This window comes from Nerophis ophidion, linkage group LG06 (genome assembly GCF_033978795.1).
Source record: "Nerophis ophidion isolate RoL-2023_Sa linkage group LG06, RoL_Noph_v1.0, whole genome shotgun sequence".
NCBI classification, from domain to species: domain Eukaryota; kingdom Metazoa; phylum Chordata; class Actinopteri; order Syngnathiformes; family Syngnathidae; genus Nerophis; species Nerophis ophidion.
The window spans coordinates 56,774,513-56,793,438 of NC_084616.1; the positions used below are offsets into that span (position 1 = coordinate 56,774,513).

Consider the following 18,926-nt stretch of genomic DNA (forward strand, 5'->3'; position numbering starts at 1 on the left):
GATATTTAGGGAAAGTAAATAAAAAAATACTTTTATCTGTATTTATGATCATGGTTTCTAGTTATGTTAGGTCAGCAGAGAAGGTCTTGCTGGCCCTAACGGCACACCACTCTAATATTCTAATCAAGAGCTGAGAGATTGTAAGTCAAGGATTCAATAGGGCTGAACGATTATAATAATACAGTGGTTCTCAACCTTTTTTCAGTTATGATTTTTGTTAAATTCAAGTTTAGTTTAGTTTAGTTTAGTTTATTAAGGATCCCCATTAGTCTACACCGCAGTGGAGACTATTCTTCCTGGGGTCCAGGCAAAAAACATCACACAACCACAGAACAAACGATTAAAATGCAGTACAACATGATCCAATAATAAATTGTCATAATACAAAAATAGCAACAACAAAGAACCAAAAAATACTAATAGATGTTGTTACTTAATAATTTTCATACCAAAGATAAAAATAGCAATATAAAAATAGATATACTGTATACATTTTTGCAAAAATAAAACAAAGAACCAATGGCCTAAAACACATTAGTGTACCAAAGACAAACAATAAGTGACGGAAAAGTATCATCCATCCATTTTCTGCTGCTTATCCCATAATCAATAAAATATTCAATAGTCAATAAAAACAGTCATGACATTAGGTACAATCTAAAATAATCTCTTTACACAATACTTCTCCTTTTAGTTTATTCTTAAAGCCCACTATGCTGGTGATTGATAGCAGATATTGTGGAAGTCTATTCCAGTAAGTGATTGCCCGATACATTACAGTCTTTTTCAAAACATCACTTTTGGGTTTAAGACGGGTGAGCGCACCTCTTTGGGCTAGCCTGGTACCGTAGTTGTGACTGTCACTGGCAAGCAAGAGCTGAGAATACAGATATGAGGGTTTATGGTATGTATAGATGTTTTTTAAAAATAGAATCAAACTACAAGCCAGTCTTTCATCAACTTTCATCCATGACAATTCATGATGCATGATCTCAATGCCAGTCCTAAATGAGCAATGGAGAGCTAGTCTGGCAGCTCTGTTTTGGGTAAGCTGGATTTTATTTAGATCTTGTTTAGATGCATTAGACCAGATTGCTGGGCAGTAGTCCATATGTGACAATACAAGGGATTGTATAACTTGCTTCATAGATGTGTTAGTTAAAAAATAGGCACTTCTTCTTATGATTGAAATGCTTCTGCTCATTTTTGTTACTATGTTTTTAATGTGAGTGGCCCAAGACAGTCTTTCATCTATTGTAACTCCCAGCAACCTGGCCTCTTTAACTTGTTCAACATGAACTCCGTTCAGAGAAACATTTAATATGCGTTCCTTTCTATGAGCATGTTTTGAGCAAATAACAAGACATTTTGTTTTGGAAATATTAAGTTTCATCTTATTTTCTGTAACCCATTTTGAAATCCGCATGACCTCATCTTGTAGTATAGTGCTCAGGTCGGTGCAATTATCTGCATGTGCATATATTGTTGTGTCATCTGCGTAAATTGCACAGCAACTATTCTTTAAAATACATGACATATCATTTACAAATATTGAGTATAATAAAGGTCCCAGGCAACTTCCCTGTGGAATACCACAATATAATGTTTTAATATTTGAAAGGGTTCCATTGAACATGACACATTGCTGTCTGTTGACTAGGTAGCTTTTCATCCAGTTAATCGCTGAGAGTTTAAAACCATAAGCAGACAGTTTTATAAGTAGTAGTTTATGATCAATAATATCAAAAGCTGCACTAAAATCTAGTAGCACTGTGCCAACTAATAATTTACTGTCAATTTGTTTTAGCCAGTCATCTGTTATTTGTGTGAGAGCTGTGCATGTTGAATAGCCAGTTTTATATGCATGTTGAAAGTCTGAATGAATGTTATTTATAGAGAAATACTTTTGAATTTGCTTAAATATAATTGTTTCCATTAATTTTCCTAATACTGGTAAAATGCTAATGGGCCTACTATTTAATCCAGTGAATGTTTCTTTCCTATTTTTTGGTAGAGGAGTCACTCTTGCAACCTTCCATACTTGAGGATAGATTCCTTCTTTAAAACTTAAGTTAAAAATATAGCATATCGGACTGGCTATTATTCCAGCTGACAACTTTAAAAGTCTACTATCTATATTATCATGACCACAAGGTTTGTCAGATTTCAATTCAGACAATAGATTCTCAATTTCCAATACATTGGTGACTGAGAATTCAAATGTACATTCTTTGTCCTGCATGATATCATTTTTAATAAGTGACTCAGATAGAATACCGCTTACAGGCAGCATGCCATTTCTTATAGTATCAACTTTACTTATGAAATAATTGTTGAAGTAATTAGCAATTTCTTTGGGCTTGGTGATAAATCCTTCACCTGATTCTATAAATGCTGGTGTTTTTCCCCTTTTATCTCTACCCATGATTTGATTGAGAGTACTCCAAAGTCTTTTGCCATCATGTTTAACTTCTTCAATTCTAGATTGGTAGTACACCCTTTTTTTCTGTTTATTTAATTTGGTCACTTTGTTTCTTAAAGAGCGATATGCTAGCCTGTCCTCTGAGCTACCTGAATCTACAGCAACTCTTTTCCATTTATCTCTATCTTTCATCAAGTGTCTCAGGTCAGAGTCAAGCCAAGGGGCTTTGACAGATCTGACAGTGAGTTTCTTGATGGGTGCATGCTTATCACAGACAGAAGAAAATGACTTCATGAATTCATGCAGAGCTGCTTCAGTATGCTTTGACTCAAATACACTGTCCCACTGTATGTTATGTACATCTTCAATAAAGGCATTATCACTGAAATGTTTGTAGAGTCTCTTGTATATAATTGTGGGTCCAACTTTGGGGACTTTCACTTTTCTTGCCATTGCAATCATGTTATGATCACTAAATCCAATTGGCACTGAAACAACCTTTGAGCATTTATCTACTGAATTAGTAAAAAGATGATCAATGCAAGTTGAAGACAATACACCAGAATTGTTCATATTTATTCTGGTTGGTAGATTTATCATTTGAGCTAGGTTACATACAGTGGCAGTGTCATCAAGCTTTCTTTTCATCGGGCAGTTTTTTGAGAGCCAGTCAATATTTAAGTCTCCTAAGAAATAAATTTCTCTGTTTGTGTCAGAAACATTCTGAAGCATTGCACATATTTTTTCAAGATGTGCTGCATCAGAGGAAGGTGGTCTATAGCAGCAGCAGATTAGTAATGGCTTTAGATGTGGCAAGTGAACCTGGATCCAGATTGCCTCTACATCTGTCAAGTTGAGATCTCGTCTTTGCTTTATTGGAATGTGGTCTTGTACATAAAAGGCTACTCCTCCCCCATATCTGTCTCTATCAAGTCTAATTATATTGTAACCTTGTATAAATATTTCAGTATTGTCAATTGAATCATCCAAATGAGTTTCAGAAATTGCTACTATATGTAGATCATTATCAAACATTATTTTACCTAACTCAATTGCCTTGTTTTTCAGACTACAGATGTTCAAGTGGGCAAATTTGAGTCCTTTTTTGGGAAGTTTGATAGACATTTGAAGTTAGTAAGGATTTGCAGAATAGATGTCAACCCTAAAAACACAAAAAACATATAAACCAGCAAACCACAGTCTATGCAAATTTTTCCAAATCATTTAAGCTTGTGACCATTAGCACTTGTGCCTGCTCAGGTGCACCATTTAGCTTTATGTAGACTTTGCAGTTGGACGACCATGTTGCTTGTATTTTTCCCTCTTTGCGTAGGAACCGAGCTCTTTTAGCAATATCAGCATTGTTCTTGGTTAAATGTTCATTGAGATAAACATTTGATCCCTTGAGCATCCTACTTTGTCGCAAAAGACTGATTTTGAATTTTCTATTTGCAAACCTCATAATGATGGTTGCCGGTTTGCTTTTATCTTTCTGAGGGAAACGGTGACAAGCTTCTATATTCTCCTCATTTAGGCTAATTCCCTTTTCTTGGAGGAATTTCACCACTTGCCGCTCCACTGAGTCCAAATCTTGGTCCCTGGGCACTGATCCCTGGACCCCGGACCTCACTGCAAGAGCAAATGACGCAGGTCGCGTTGGCAGACCAGTAACAATGACATCGTTCATTCTAGTATACTGTTCTATATTAGATAATCTACTTTGCAGTTGCATAATCATTTTGTCTTTTTCTTCATTTTGCTTCTTCAGTTCCTTAATATCTTTCATCATGCCCATCAAAGTGTCTTGCTTACTTGTCATTGCTTCCATTTGGTGTGCCATAAACTCCACTGATTTCCGTAGCTCCTCATTAGATCTCTTTAGTTCTTCCATGTCTCTTTTGGTGGCCATTGTTGATGATAGCTGCTGGGCCTCTGTTGAAGCCTGCAGCCAACCTGAAGATAGCTGCTGGGCCTCTGTTGAAGCCTGCAGCCAACCTGAAGATAGCTGCTGGGCCTCTGTTGAAGCCTGCAGCCAACCTGAAGATAGCTGCTGGGCCTCTGTTGAAGCCTGCAGCCAACCTGAAGATAGCTGCTGGGCCTCTGTTGAAGCCTGCAGCCAACCTGAAGATAGCTGCTGGGCCTCTGTTGAAGCCTGGAGCCGACCTGTTAGCTGCTGGGCCTCTGTTGAAGCCTGGAGCCGACCTGATGATAGCTGCTGGGCCTCTGTTGAAGCCTGGAGCCGACCTGATGATAGCTGCTGGGCCTCTGTTGAAGCCTGGAGCCGACCTGTTAGCTGCTGGGCCTCTGTTGAAGCCTGGAGCCGACCTGATGATAGCTGCTGGGCCTCTGTTGAAGCCTGGAGCCGACCTGATGATAGCTGCTGGGCCTCTGTTGAAGCCTGGAGCCGACCTGATGATAGCTGCTGGGCCTCTGTTGAAGCCTGGAGCCGACCTGATGATAGCTGCTGGGCCTCTGTTGAAGCCTGGAGCCGACCTGATGATAGCTGCTGGGCCTCTGTTGAAGCCTGGAGCCGAGATGTTCTATCTACACTTAGTGATGAATGGATGATCTCCTCTTTCTGCGGCTGATGTTTGTCAATGTCAACAAACAAGTTAAAACTCCATTCTTCTTCACTTCTCACTGGGGAGGCTTCCGTCTGCAAATCCTGAGGGCTGAATGCCCTAATTAGAGCAAAGCATTATTGGTTAAAAAAAAAGAGATAAAGAAGTAAAATACAGCACTATGTCATCAGTTTCTGATTTATCAAATTGTATAACAGTGCAAAATATTGCTCATTTGTAATGGCTTTTCTTTAACTATTTGGAAAAAAAAAGATATAAAAATAACTAAAAATGTGTTGAAAAATAAACAAGTGATTCAATTATAAATAAAGATTTCTACACATAGAAATAATCATCAACTTAAAGTGCCCTCTTTGGGGATTGTAATAGAGATCCATCTGAATTCATGAATATAATTCTAAACATTTCTTCACAAAAAAAGAATGTTACATTAACATACCAGGCATCTTTTCAGTTGGTTATTTATGCGTCATGTAATGTCTACATATTCAGCCTGTTGTTCACTATTCTTTATGTATTTTAAATTGCCTTTCAATGTCTATTCTTCGTGTTGGGTTTTAACAAATAAATTATCCCAAAAAATGCGAGTTATACTCCAGTGCGACTTATATATGTTTTTTTCCTTATTTATTATGCATTTTCGGCAGGTGCGACCTATACTCTGGTGCGACTTATACTCCCAAAAATACGGTATGTGTGTGCGTGCGAATATGTGAAATGAGTATGTGTTGAGTGTTACCGGAAGTGTTGAGCGAGAGGCGGAAATCTCAAAGGGCAAGGCAGGCAGTAGGTCAGGGGCAAGAGCAAGGCGTCAAAAGTCAGTGTCCAGGCGAGAGGTTGAGATCCAAAAAGGGCAGCCAGGGAACCAGAAGGGATACAGGGAGTCGAGACACACAACTCGTAGTCAGGGAATGGAGGACTGCTGCTGGAACCACACAGAATCACAAAACAAATGAAAACGGGGGAGGAGAAAAACACAGAGAGAGAGAGAGAGAGAGAGAGAGAGAGAGAGAGAGAGAGAAAGTGAGCATAGAGCTAGAGCTATCGGCTTACTGTACGGGAACAGGTTGGTACATTCTGGCCAGGAACGCAGGTTTGCTCCAGCTAAAGAAGCCCGGCGCCTCATCAGCCTCAGGTGTGCAGATTGCTGCTTGATTGGAGGAGTGGCACGCACATGGAGGTGCGCTCAACGCAGCGCACACATGAATGCGCATTAGAATGCGCCCGGGCCGTGACAATACGAACTGCACACACATGTCTTCTGTAGTTCTTTATTGTCCTCTCATTCACAATATGACTGGGGAAACACATATGTGAGATATAATGTCAATACACAATAATTGGAATATTTACATACTGTAACTCCCCAAGCATGTTTTATGCAAAGGAATGCTCAGATCTCATTAGCTTTGAGATTACTTTTTAAGGAATCTCCATGGAAATGTGTTTCTATGGAGCAAATATTGCTCTTTCTCGCTTTCTTCCTCTCTTACATAACTTGTTTGTCAAAAGGATTATATCACAGATTTCCCCAATCCCCCTCCCATGGTTGACAAATATCATCAGATACAGTACTCCCAACTCCATATCATCCTTTCATCTGGAACACCTATATTTTATGATTGTTTGTCAAAAGACCATTCTGCTCCAGAATACAAAGACAACTACATTCAAGTGAGCTTGGATCAAAAATATTGAATGCTGGCAAAGGATAAAAAGTAGGGCGGAGCTGAAGAGACGAGTATCTGGGGACAACCTGAATGGGGCAGTTTAGTTGACTTTAAACTAAACCTAACCCAGCAGGAGATTGATCTCGAATACCATTTTTTACAGGACTAGAAAGCAGAGTGGCTGACCTTGCAATGCAGCAACAACAACAACAGTGTAAGCTAGCATTAACTCACTGCTATCAATACGCTGTTAAAATATACAGTCTGTGTTTGTGCTTAAAATAACAATATCACTCATATTTGGTCAATTTTCAGGTCAAAACAGTTAAATGGAGTATTGTTTGCCGTTTCTGGATGTTTTTAGAAAGGGTATAACAGAGGACCCTCAATTTGTTTACTAGATTCTTAGCTATTTTATACGATTTTGAATGCATTTGTGTTCTTGACTTACAATAAGGGCTTCACGGTGGCAGAGGGGTTAGTGCGTCTGCCTCACAATACGAAGGTCCTGCAGTCCTGGGTTCAAATCCAGGCTCGGGATCTTTCTGTGTGGAGTTTGCATGTTCTCCCCGTGAATGCGTGGGTTCCCTCCGGGTACTCCGGCTTCCTCCCACTTCCAAAGACATGCACCTGGGGATAGGTTGATTGCCAACACTAAATTGGCCCTAGTGTGTGAATGTGAGTGTGAATGTTGTCTGTCTATCTGTGTTGGCCCTGCGATGAAGTGGCGACTTGTCCAGGGTGTACCCTGCCTTCCGCCCGATTGTAGCTGAGATAGGCGCCAGCGCCCCCCGCGACCCCGAAATGGAATAAGCGGTAGAAAATGGATGGATGGATGGACTTACAATAAGGATTGTCTCCTTTAAATGTTTAACTGATTTAATAACATGGTCAGACTGCAGAAGCGTTACTCCAGTGAAGTAGATTCTACAGAAATTACCAAAGGTGCTCGGAGTGGAATATTCAAAATGACTGAATGAAATTGTGGCATTTTGTGACATTTTACATGGTATTTTCACATACTTTGCAGGTTGTAAATACAATTGGATATGGTTTAATGGATACAATGAAAAACAAATGAGCATATGAGAATATGGGGTGGAATTTTGATTGTATGTTCTGGTTGATACTCTTCAATTACAGAATGTTTAACAGGCTCAATATTACAATTTATTAATGAATAGAGACGGTTAAGATATTGTCATGCAGCAATATGAAGATTATGTAATGTACAGAACATCAGAAGCATGTATTCAGGTAGAAATATCACAAATGTTATTAACAAACATACTAGACGGTCAAACTGGTATTTGAACATTGAAGTGTAGCTCCTCTACCCTGAATGCAGGTGCTCCTATAGCAGGAATACTAACGCTCTATTACTACAAAATACAAAATCAGGCAAAACACCAACACACAGGTAATTGTTTTTATTGTCATTAAAATCCTGTTTAAGTCAATTTTGTGTTGAGCTGTTTAAAAAAGCATCATGTTTAAAACATTAAAAACCCTTTTAAACATTAAAAGGGCGGCATGGCACAGTGGGTAGAGCGGCTCTACCAGAAACCTGAGGATAGCAAGTTCGCTCCCCACCTCTTGACATCCAAATCGCTGCCGTTCTGTCTTTGGGCAGGACACCTCACTCTTGCCCATAGTGCCGCTCACACTGGTGAATTAATGATGAATGAATGATAGGTGGTGGTCAGCGGGGCCGTAGGCGCAAACTGGCATCTTCGCTTCCATCAATCTTCCCCAGGGCAGCTGTGGCTACAAATGTAGCTTACCACCACCAGTTGTGAATGAATGATGGGTTCTCACTTCTCTGTGAGTGCTTTGAGTATCTAATAATAGAAAAACGCTACATAAAATCTAATCCATTATTATTATTATTAAAGCAAACTAATTGTCCAGTCATGGTATTAAAAACTAACAAAAATTCTGTGTAGGGTACACCTATTAATGATGAAAAATTATATCTGCAATTCATCGCAATTCATTTAGAGTTAACTATGACCAAAATGCGATTATTGCAATAATCAATCAATCAATCAATCAATCAATCAATCAATCAATCAATCAGTGTTTACTTATACAGCCCTAAAGCACGAGTGTCTCAAAGGGCTGCACAAGCCACAACGACATCCTCTGCTTAGATCCCACATCAGGGGAAAAAAACCCTCAACCCAATGGGATAACAATGAGAAACCTTGGAGGGGACCGCTGATGTGGGCGACCAGTGCAATGGATGTCAAGTTGATCTAGCATAATATTGTGAGAGTCTATTCCAGGGGTCACCAACGCGGTGCCCCCTGTTCTAAAAATAGCTGATATAGCAGCACTTAGCAGTGAGCTGCCTCTATTTTTAAAATTGTATTTATTTACTAGCAAGCTGGTCTCCCTTTGCTCGACATTTTTAATTCTAAGAGTGACAAAACAAATAGAATTTGAAATTCCAAGAAAATATTTTTTAAGATTTGATCTTTACTTGTTTAAATAAATGCATTTATTTTTTTTACTTTGCTTCTTATAACTTTCAGAAAGACAATTTTTGAGAAAAAATACTACCTTAAAAATGATTTTAGGATTTTTAAACACATATACCTTTTTACCTTTTAAATTCCTTCCTCTTCTTTCGTGACAATTTAAATCGATGTTCAAGTAATTTCATTTTTTTAATTGTAAAGAATAATAAATTGTAATTTAATTCCTCATTTTAGCTTCTGTTTTTTTGACAAAAAATATTTATGAAATATTTTCTTCAAACCAATTATGATTAAAATTCAAAAAAAATATTCTGGCAAATCTAGAAAATCTGTAGAATCAAATTTAAATCTTATTTCAAAGTATTTTGAAATTCTTTTAAGATTGTTGTTCTGGAAAATCTAGAAGAACTAATAATTTGTCTTTGTTAGAAACACAGCTTGGTCCAATTTGTTATATATTCTAACAAAGTGCAGATTGGATTTTAACCTATTTAAAACATGTCATCAATATTCTAAAATTAATCTTAATCAAGAAAAATTACAAATGATGTTCCATAAATTCTTTTTTTAACTTATCTTTGTGAATCAGCCTTATCTGACATGAACTTCATCAAGAACAAACACAGAATTTGCAAGACTCACTCAGTGTTGCAGTGTCAAGTTACACACCAGAGTACAACACACTAGTTAACAGCATGCAATGCCAGGCTTCCCACTAACTGATGAAGAAACAGATAACAGATTTGGTGTCCAGTTCAAAGTTGGACATGATTTATTAAAACATTTGAGATTTGACTTTTGTATTTTACACACCCCGTTTCCATATGAGTTGGGAAATTGTTTTAGATGTAAACATAAACGGAATACAATATTTGCAAATCCTTTTCAACCCATATTCAGTTGTATGCACTACAAAGACAAGATATTTGATGTTCAAACTTATAAACCTTGTTTTTTTTTTGCAAATAATAATTAACTTAGAATGTCATGGTTGCAACACGTACCAAAGTAGTTGGGAAAGGGCATGTTCACCACTGTGTTACATCACCTTTTCTTTTAAAAACACTCAATAAACATTTGGGAACTGAAGAAAATAATTGTTGAAGCTTTGAAAGTGGAATTCTTTCCCATTCTTGTTTTATGTAGAGCTTCAGTTGTCCAAAAGTCCGGGGTCTCCGCTGTCGTATTTTACGCTTCATAATGCGCCACACATTTTCAATGGGAGACAGGTCTGGACTGCAGGCAGGCCAGGAAAGTACCCGCACTCTTTTACTACAAAACCACGCTGTTGTAACACGTGGCTTGGCATTGACTTGCTCAAATAAGCAGGGGCGCCCATGATAACGTTGTTTGGATAAGAACATATGTTGCTCCAAAACCAGTATGACCATTCGGCATTAATGGTGCCTTCACAGATGTGTAAGTTACCCATGCCTTGGGCACTAATACACCCCCATACCATCACAGATGCTGGCTTTTGAACTTCGCGCCAATAACAATTTGGATGGTTATTTCCTCTTTGTTCCGGGGGACACCACGTCCACAGTTTCCAAATATAATTTGAAATGTGGACTCGTCAGACCACAGAACACCTTTTCACTTTGCATCTGTCCATCTTAGATGAACTCGGGCCCAGAGAAGCCGGCGTCGTTCCTGTGTGTTGTTGGTAAATGGCTCTCGCTTTGCATAGTAGAGTTTTAACTTGCACTTACAGACGTAGCGACCAACTGTAGTTACTGACAGTGGTTTTATGACGTGTTCTTGAATCTGTGTGGTGATATTCTTTACACACTGATGGCGGTATTTGATGCAGTACCGCTTGAGGGATCAAAGGTCTGTAATATCATCACTTACGTGCAGTGATTTTTCCAGATTCTCTGAACCTTTTGATGATTTTACGGACCGTAGATGGTAAAATCCCTAAATTCTTTGCAATAGCTTGTTGGGAAATGTTGTTCTAAAACTGTTCGACAATTTGCTTACAAATTGGTAAGCCCTCGGTCAATCCGTGTTTGTGGATTACTCAACATTTCATGGAAGCTGTTTTTATACCCAATTATGGCACCCACCTGTTCTCAATTAGCTGCACACCTGTGGGGTGTTCCAAATAAGTGTTTGATGATCATTCGTCAACTTTATCAATATTTATTGTCATCTTTCCCAACTTCTTTGTCACATGTTGCTGGCATCAAATTCTAAAGTTAATGAATATTTGCAAATGTTTATCAGTTTGAACATCAAATATGTTGTTTTTGTAGCATATTCAACTGAATATGGGTCTAAAATGATTTGCAAATCATTGTATTCTGTTTATATTTACATCAAACACAATTTCCCAACTCCTGTGGAAACGGGGTTTGTACGTGACACAAATAAGGAGGCAACTTGTTTAGGAAATACACAAGTGTGTTTTCTTCTTTGTAAGGTTCCCCACAATCCCTTGCGCACTGATCATAACTCTTGCCGCACATCTCTGTGACAGCATTCAACATTGCTCTGCAACATACATTGCATCTCCCCTCTTGAAATAGATTATCTCTACAACATACCAAATATAGGGATGACACTTTCAATCAACAGTGTTATCATACACTAAACAAAAAAAATAAACAGAACACTTTTGTTTTTGCTCCCATTTTTAATGAGTTAAACTCAAATATCTGAGATGTTTACTAAAATTCCCCCAGGGATCAATAAAGTACATTCTTTTCTATTCTATTCAAATCTAAATACACAAAATACCTGTTCCTCTCAAATAGTGTCTACAAATCTGTCTAAACCTGTGTAAGTGAGCATTTCTCCTTTGCCAAGATAATCCAACCCACCTCACAAGTGTGGCATGTCAATATGCTGATTAAACAGCATAATTATTGCACAGGTGTACCTCAAGATGCCCACAACAAAAGGCCACTCTAAAATGTGAAGTTTTATCACACAGCACAATGACACAGCTGTCACTAGTTTTAAGAGAATGTGCAGTTGGCATGCTAACTGCAGGAATGTCCACCAGAGCTGTTGCACGTGAAGTGAATGTTGATTTCTCTATCGTAAGCCGTCTCAAAAGACATTTCAGAGAGTTTAGCAGTACATCCTACCGGCCTCAAAACCGCAGACCATGTGTAACCACACCAGCCGAAGACCTCCACATCCAGCAGGTGCACCTCCATGATCGTCTTAGATCGTCTGAGACCAGCCACCCGGAGAGATGCTGCAACAAACTGTGAGGAAACGTCTCAGGGAAGCTTATCTGAAAGTTCATCGTCCTCATCAGGGTCTCAACCTGGGTGCATTTCGTCGTCATAACCGACTTGAGGAGGCTAATCCACACATACGATGGCATTTAGCATGTTGGAGAGTTGTTCTCTTCACGGATGAATCCCGATTGTCACTGTTCAGGGCAGATGGAAGACAGCATGTGTGGCGTTATGTGGGAGATCGATTAGCTGATGTTGACCTTGTGAATCGAACGGCTCACTGTGGGGGTGCAGTTAATGTGTGGACAGGCGTATGTTATGGACAACGAACGCAATTTTATTGATGGCATTTTAAATGCAAAAATATACCATGACGAGATCCTAAGACCCATTGTTCTGCCATTTACCCGAGACCATCACCTCATACTTGCAGTATGCCAATGCACAGTTCCATGCTGCAAGGATCTTTACATAATTCCTGGAAGCTGAAAATAGTTTTGCACGGCCAGCATACTCACCGGACATGACATCCGTTGAGCATGTTTGGGAGGCTGTATCCAGCAATACAATCAACAACCTGATCATCTCAATCAATCAATCAATCAATGTTTACTTATATAGCCCTAAATCACTAGTGTCTCAAAGGGCTGCACAAACCACCACGACATCCTCGGTAGGCCCACATAAGGGCAAGGAAAACTCACACCCGGTGGGACATCGGTGACAATAATGACCCAGTGGGATGTCGGTGACAATGATGACTATGAGAACCTTAGAGAGGAGGAAAGCAATGGATGTCGAGCGGGTCTAACATGATACTGTGAAAGTTCAATCCACAATGGATCCAACACAGTCGCGAGAGTCCAGTCCAAAGCGGATCCAACACAGCAGCGAGAGTCCCGTTCACAGCGGAGCCAGCAGGAAACCATCCCAAGCGGAGGCGGATCAGCAGCGCAGAGATGTCCCCAGCCGATACACAGGCAAGCAGTACATGGCCACCGGATCGGACCGGACCCCCTCCACAGGAGAGAGGGGGACATAGAAGAAAAAGAAAAGAAACGGCAGATCAACTGGTCTAAAAAGGGAGTCTATTTAAAGGCTAGAGTATACAAATGAGTTTTAAGGTGAGACTTAAATGCTTCTACTGAGGTGGCATCTCGAACTGTTACCGGGAGGGCATTCCAGAGTACTGGAGACCGAACGGAAAACGCTCTATAGCCCGCAGACTTTTTTTGGGCTTTGGGAATCACTAACAAGCCGGAGTCCTTTGAACGCAGATTTCTTGCCGGGACATATGGTGCAATACAATCGGCAAGATAGGATGGAGCTAGACCGTGTAGTATTTTATACGTAAGTAGTAAAACCTTAAAGTCACATCTTAAGTGCACAGGAAGCCAGTGCAGGTGAGCCAGTACAGGCGTAATGTGATCAAACTTTCTTGTTCTTGTCAAAAGTCTAGCAGCCGCATTTTGTACCAACTGTAATCTTTTAACGCTAGACATGGGGAGACCCGAAAATAATACGTTACAGTAGTCGAGGCGAGACGTAACAAACGCATGGATAATGATCTCAGCGTCTTTAGTGGACAGAATGGAGCGAATTTTAGTGATATTACGGAGATGAAAGAAGGCCGTTTTAGTAACGTTTTTAATGTGTGACTCAAAGGAGAGAGTTGGGTCAAAGATAATACCCAGATTCTTTACCGTGTCGCCTTGTTTAATTGTTTGGTTGTCAAATGTTAGAGTTGTATTATTAAATAGAGTTCGGTGTCTAGCAGGACCGATAATTAGCATTTCCGTTTTTTTGGCGTTGAGTTGCAAAAAGTTAGTGGACATCCATTGTTTAATTTCATTAAGACACGCCTCCAGCTGACTACAATCCGGCGTGTTGGTCAGCTTTAGGGGCATGTAGAGTTGGGTGTCATCAGCATAACAGTGAAAGTTAATACCGTATTTGCGTATGATGTCACCTAGCGGCAGCATGTAGATGCTGAAGAGTGCAGGGCCAAGGACCGAACCCTGGGGAAAATAGAAGTGTTGCACTGTGTGAGGCAAATGATGGTCACACCAGATACTGAGTTCTTTTCTGATCCCCCACAATGAAGTAAAACTTCACATTTCAAAATTGACTTTTATTGTGGGCAGCCGAAGGCAAACCTGTGCAATAATCATGCTGTTTACAGCATCTTGATATGCCACGCCTGTGAGATCGGATAGCTTATCTTGGAAGTGCTCACTAACATAGATTTGTGAACAATATTTGAGAAAAACTGCGGTAGAAAAATGGGAGCAAAAACAAGAGTGTTGCGTTAAAGGGGAACATTATCACCAGACCTATGTAAGCGTCAATATATACATTGATGTTGCAGAAAAAAGACCATATATATTTTAACCGATTTCCGAACTCTAAATGGGTGAATTTTGGCGAATTAAACACCTTTCTATTTATCGCTCTCGGAGCGATGACGTCAGAACGTGATGTCACCTAGGTAATAAAGCCGCCATTTTCTCAAACACATTACAAACACCGCGTCTCAGCTCTGTTGATTTCCGTTTTTTTGACTATTTTCTGGAACCTTGGAGACATCATGCCTCGTCGGTGTGTTGTCGGAGGGTGTAACAACACTAACAGGGAGGGATTCAAGTTGCACCACCGGCCTAAAGGTGCGAAAGTGGCAAGAAATTGGACGAAATTTGTTCAAAATACGACGGTGTGGGGAAAGCCGACAAAATCATCAGTCGTTTGTTCCGCACACTTTACCGACGAAAGCTATGCTACTACAGAGATGGCAAGATTGTGTGGACATCCTGCGACACTCAAAGCAGATGCATTTCCAACGATAAAGTCAAAGAAATCTGCCGCCAGACCCACATTGAATGTGCCGGAGTGTCTGCACATTTTACCGGCGGTGCTAAGGCAGACATGGCACAGAGATGTATGGATAACCTGCAGATGCATTTCCAACAATAAAGTCAACTAAATCACAAAGGTGAGTTTTGTTGATGTTGTTGACTTATGTGCTAATCAGACATATTTGGTCACGGCATGACTGCCAGCTAATCGATGCTAGCATGCTATTTAGGCTAGCTGTATGTACATTTGAAACTATATTTACATCCAGCGTTTCCCTCCAAACAAACACTTACCAATCGAGGGATTTAAGTTGATCCAGTGTCACAAGATGCGAAACTTCCGATCGTTGGTCTGCACATTTTACCGCCGATGCTAGGGCAAACATGGCCGAATAGCATCAATAGCTATTCACTCAATAGCTTCAGTTTCTTCTTCAATTTCATTTTCGCTATCTGCCTCCATACTCCAACCATCCGTTTCAATACATGCGTAATATGTTGAATCGCTTAAGCCGCTGAAATCCGAGCCTCAATCTGAGCTAATGTTGCTATATCTTGCTGTGCTATCCGTATTGGCGTCACTTGATGACGTCACAGGAAAATGGACGATGGCTTCACAGATAGCGAAAATCAGGCACTTTAAAGTTATTTTTAGGGCTATTCCGGGATGGGTAAAAATTTGAAAAAAAAAATCAAAAAATTAAATAACCTACTGGGAACTGATTTTTATTGGTTTTAACCTTTCTGAAGTTGTGATAATGTTCCCCTTTAATATTTTTGTTCAGTATATGTTTGTACTCTCCTGACAGACCAAATAAATCAGTGGCAATGGAAAAATCAAATTAACTTAATTTACAATCTGCCTCACATTAATCTTTTTCCTGAACTATGAAATAACACTTAAAATATGAACCAATATTTATACTATGAACATAAACTTTACATCATGAGGAAAAATATAGTTCAAGGCTTGAAAAGCTGTACTCTGCCAAACTGTGCTCACCATGCATAATCATCGGTTTAGTGTAACTGCTGATCTGCTCACTCTGCCGGAGCAAGAGACGTGAAAACCCTTTGTAGGAGTCACATGTGTGACAGAACTTGGCGTGTCTTCGTCCTAGCGCAACACATTATTACCGGAGCTATCACATCAGGCTCCGTACCGTCTCAGGTGGGGTGGTTGTGAGTAGCCAGCAGGTGGCACCTGTTTCTCCCGTAGCGCTCATCTCCTGCTGTTTCCATTACATAGGAATTAGGTGCGCGCCTTGTACAACAGCAGGGGGTTTCATGCGTTTCTGGCCATCGAGTTTCGTGACCACAGAGTCCCTTCGGCTCAGTAGTGACAATTGTCGCAATCCATTACGGCTTGAGTTTCTTTAGCTGTGTCATCAGCATGTTACATTTTGTCCATTTTGGGCCAGCCTTGTTTCAAATTGTCCTGCAGAATGAGAAAGGTTGTCCTAATTTTCCTGCCCATCAACAGTTCAGCTGGACTGGCACCTGTAGGATCGTTTGGTGTGGCTCTGTATGTCATCAGAGCAAAGAGGGCTTCATCCTGGCGTAGGAGGCTCGTTACATTGAGGGATGAGGGGACTTGATTTAACATGAGTGAAGTCGTAGTTCTTACTAAACTCCCTCATCTCGGCTGAAGATAACTGTGGGCCATTATCACTCATTTACACTTCTGGAATATAATTGGAGTAATTGAATACAACCAGGTAGTTGTACCTATTAATCTCACATAAATTTACTGCAACTTTCTGGCCTAAATGACATTTAAGTTGGCATTAAAGGAATTAAGTGCGTGCGTTCCTATTTTCCATACAGAATGAACACAGTTGCACTTTGTTTATGATGTTGCGTCCCATTTTGGGCCACTAATCTGACTAAAGTGCCCTTTCTCTACACTTCTATAGGCCTTTGGGCCCATCGCAAATTCGAGAACCACCTCACTCATTTCAGCAGGAATGACTGTGTGGCTTCCCCTCACAATTACGCCAGCTCCCTCAGATAGCTCTCCTCTGACCTGGTAAAAATCCTTCATGGATTCTAAAACATTGTTTATGTACTCTGGCCACCCTGACGTAATAAAGTTGCACACGGTTTGTAACTGTGGGTCATTAGCTATGCTATATTTAGTCCCTGGGATCTCTGAGGTGTGGCTAGTACCTGAACGGCATCTATGTGTGCAGCTTCCTCATCCTGAAAAACATTGTCACCATACCACTGCTCTGGGCCTCTTGACAAAGCATCTGCCACTGCTAGGGTTTTACCTGCTGTGTACTTAGCTAGACCACTAAACCTCATCGACCTCATTAGTTGTCTCTGATGCCTTATGGGAACGTTGTCTAAGTGTTTGCTGTTAATAAGGGGTACTAGGGATTTGTGGTCAGTAAACAGTCCGAATTTGTCAAGTTCAAATAGGTATTTGTCAAATATTTCACATGCCCAGATGATGGCCAGGCACACTTTTTGCAGTCCTCTTTAGCAGTGCATAGAGTGGCTCTGCAATTGTAGACAGTTCTGCAACATTTTCAGCCAAATAGTTCACCATTACGAGGAACCTTTTCAGTTTAATATCAATCAGTACGTGTCCATGCACTAAACTAGTCCAATTTGTCAAATAGTTTGGCTCTTAACAAGCCTCCTACAAACAATGGAAACACCTTCATCCGATCATGTTCAGTTTTTGAAAAGCCAGAATAGCACACCTGGATTATGCAATCAATCCATGTTAATTTATATAGCCCTAAATCACTAGTGTCTCAAAGGGCTGCACAAACCACAACACAAAACACTACGACATCCTCGGTAGGCCCACATAAAGGCAAGGAAAACTCACACCCAGTGGGACGTCGGTGACAATGATGACCCAGTGGGACTACGGTGACAATGACGACTATGAGAAACCTTGGCGAGGACCACATATACCCAGCGTACCTCATTCACTAAGTTCACAAGACACATGTCCACTGCTTCACCAAGGCCTAGAAAACAGCTCATTTTGTATAGAATGACGTAAACTTCAAAGGAGTACTGCTTTACTTTATACGACATAGTCGTGTGATATAGCTCCACGCAGCTGAGATTTTCCCCCTGGGCTAACCAAGTTGGTGTCGGGCAGCTCAAGCTTAATTTTGGGCTTTAAGTGATAAATGATAAATGGGTTGTACTTGTATAGTTTTTTTCTACCTTCAAGGTACTCAAAGCACTTTGACACTACTTCCACATTTACCCATTCACACACACATTCACACACTGATGGAGGGAGCTGCCATGCAAGGCGCTAACCAGCACCCATCAGGAGCAAGGGTGAAGTGTCTTGCTCAAGGACACAACGGACGTGACGAGGTTGGTACTAGGTGGGGATTGAACCAGGGACCGTCGGGTTGCGCACGGCCACTCTACCACTGCGCCACGCCGTCCCCTTTAGTCTTTCACATGTCTTCGGGTCGCTGACTGTGGCTTCTGCACCAGTTTCTATTTTTAAATGAATATTGATGTTGCTTATTTCCATCTTTACAGGAAATATGGCTTCTTCACTTCCTCTTTGAGTACTCTTGAGTTGTTTTGATGGACTTACTCACTCCCAGTGTCCTCACTGCACTTGCTTTTGAGCACAGGGCATCTTTTTATGTCCATGTGTACTGGGCTTACCCCATCTTCTGCAGCCCCCATTTTGTGGGTCCTATCGCTCCCGCCACCATCTTCCCGCTGCTCATG

The 18,926-nt window shown here is 40.4% G+C and overlaps 2 protein-coding genes across 2 annotated transcripts in view; one reads left to right on the forward strand and one right to left on the reverse strand.

Annotated features, from left to right (window-relative positions):
* Positions 1–18,926, forward strand: part of opn7b (opsin 7, group member b) — a 227,969-nt gene that overhangs the window by 55,464 nt on the left and 153,579 nt on the right. The gene's annotated exons all lie outside the window — the stretch shown is intronic.
* On the reverse strand, positions 308–18,925 carry LOC133554604 (uncharacterized). The gene is made up of 4 exons (XM_061903547.1): positions 18,861–18,925; positions 18,791–18,813; positions 4,235–4,564; positions 308–4,051 (listed from the first exon to the last, which is right to left on the reverse strand). Exons 1-4 carry the CDS (start codon positions 18,923–18,925, stop codon positions 3,624–3,626), a joined length of 846 nt encoding a protein of 281 aa, XP_061759531.1. The 3' UTR covers positions 308–3,623.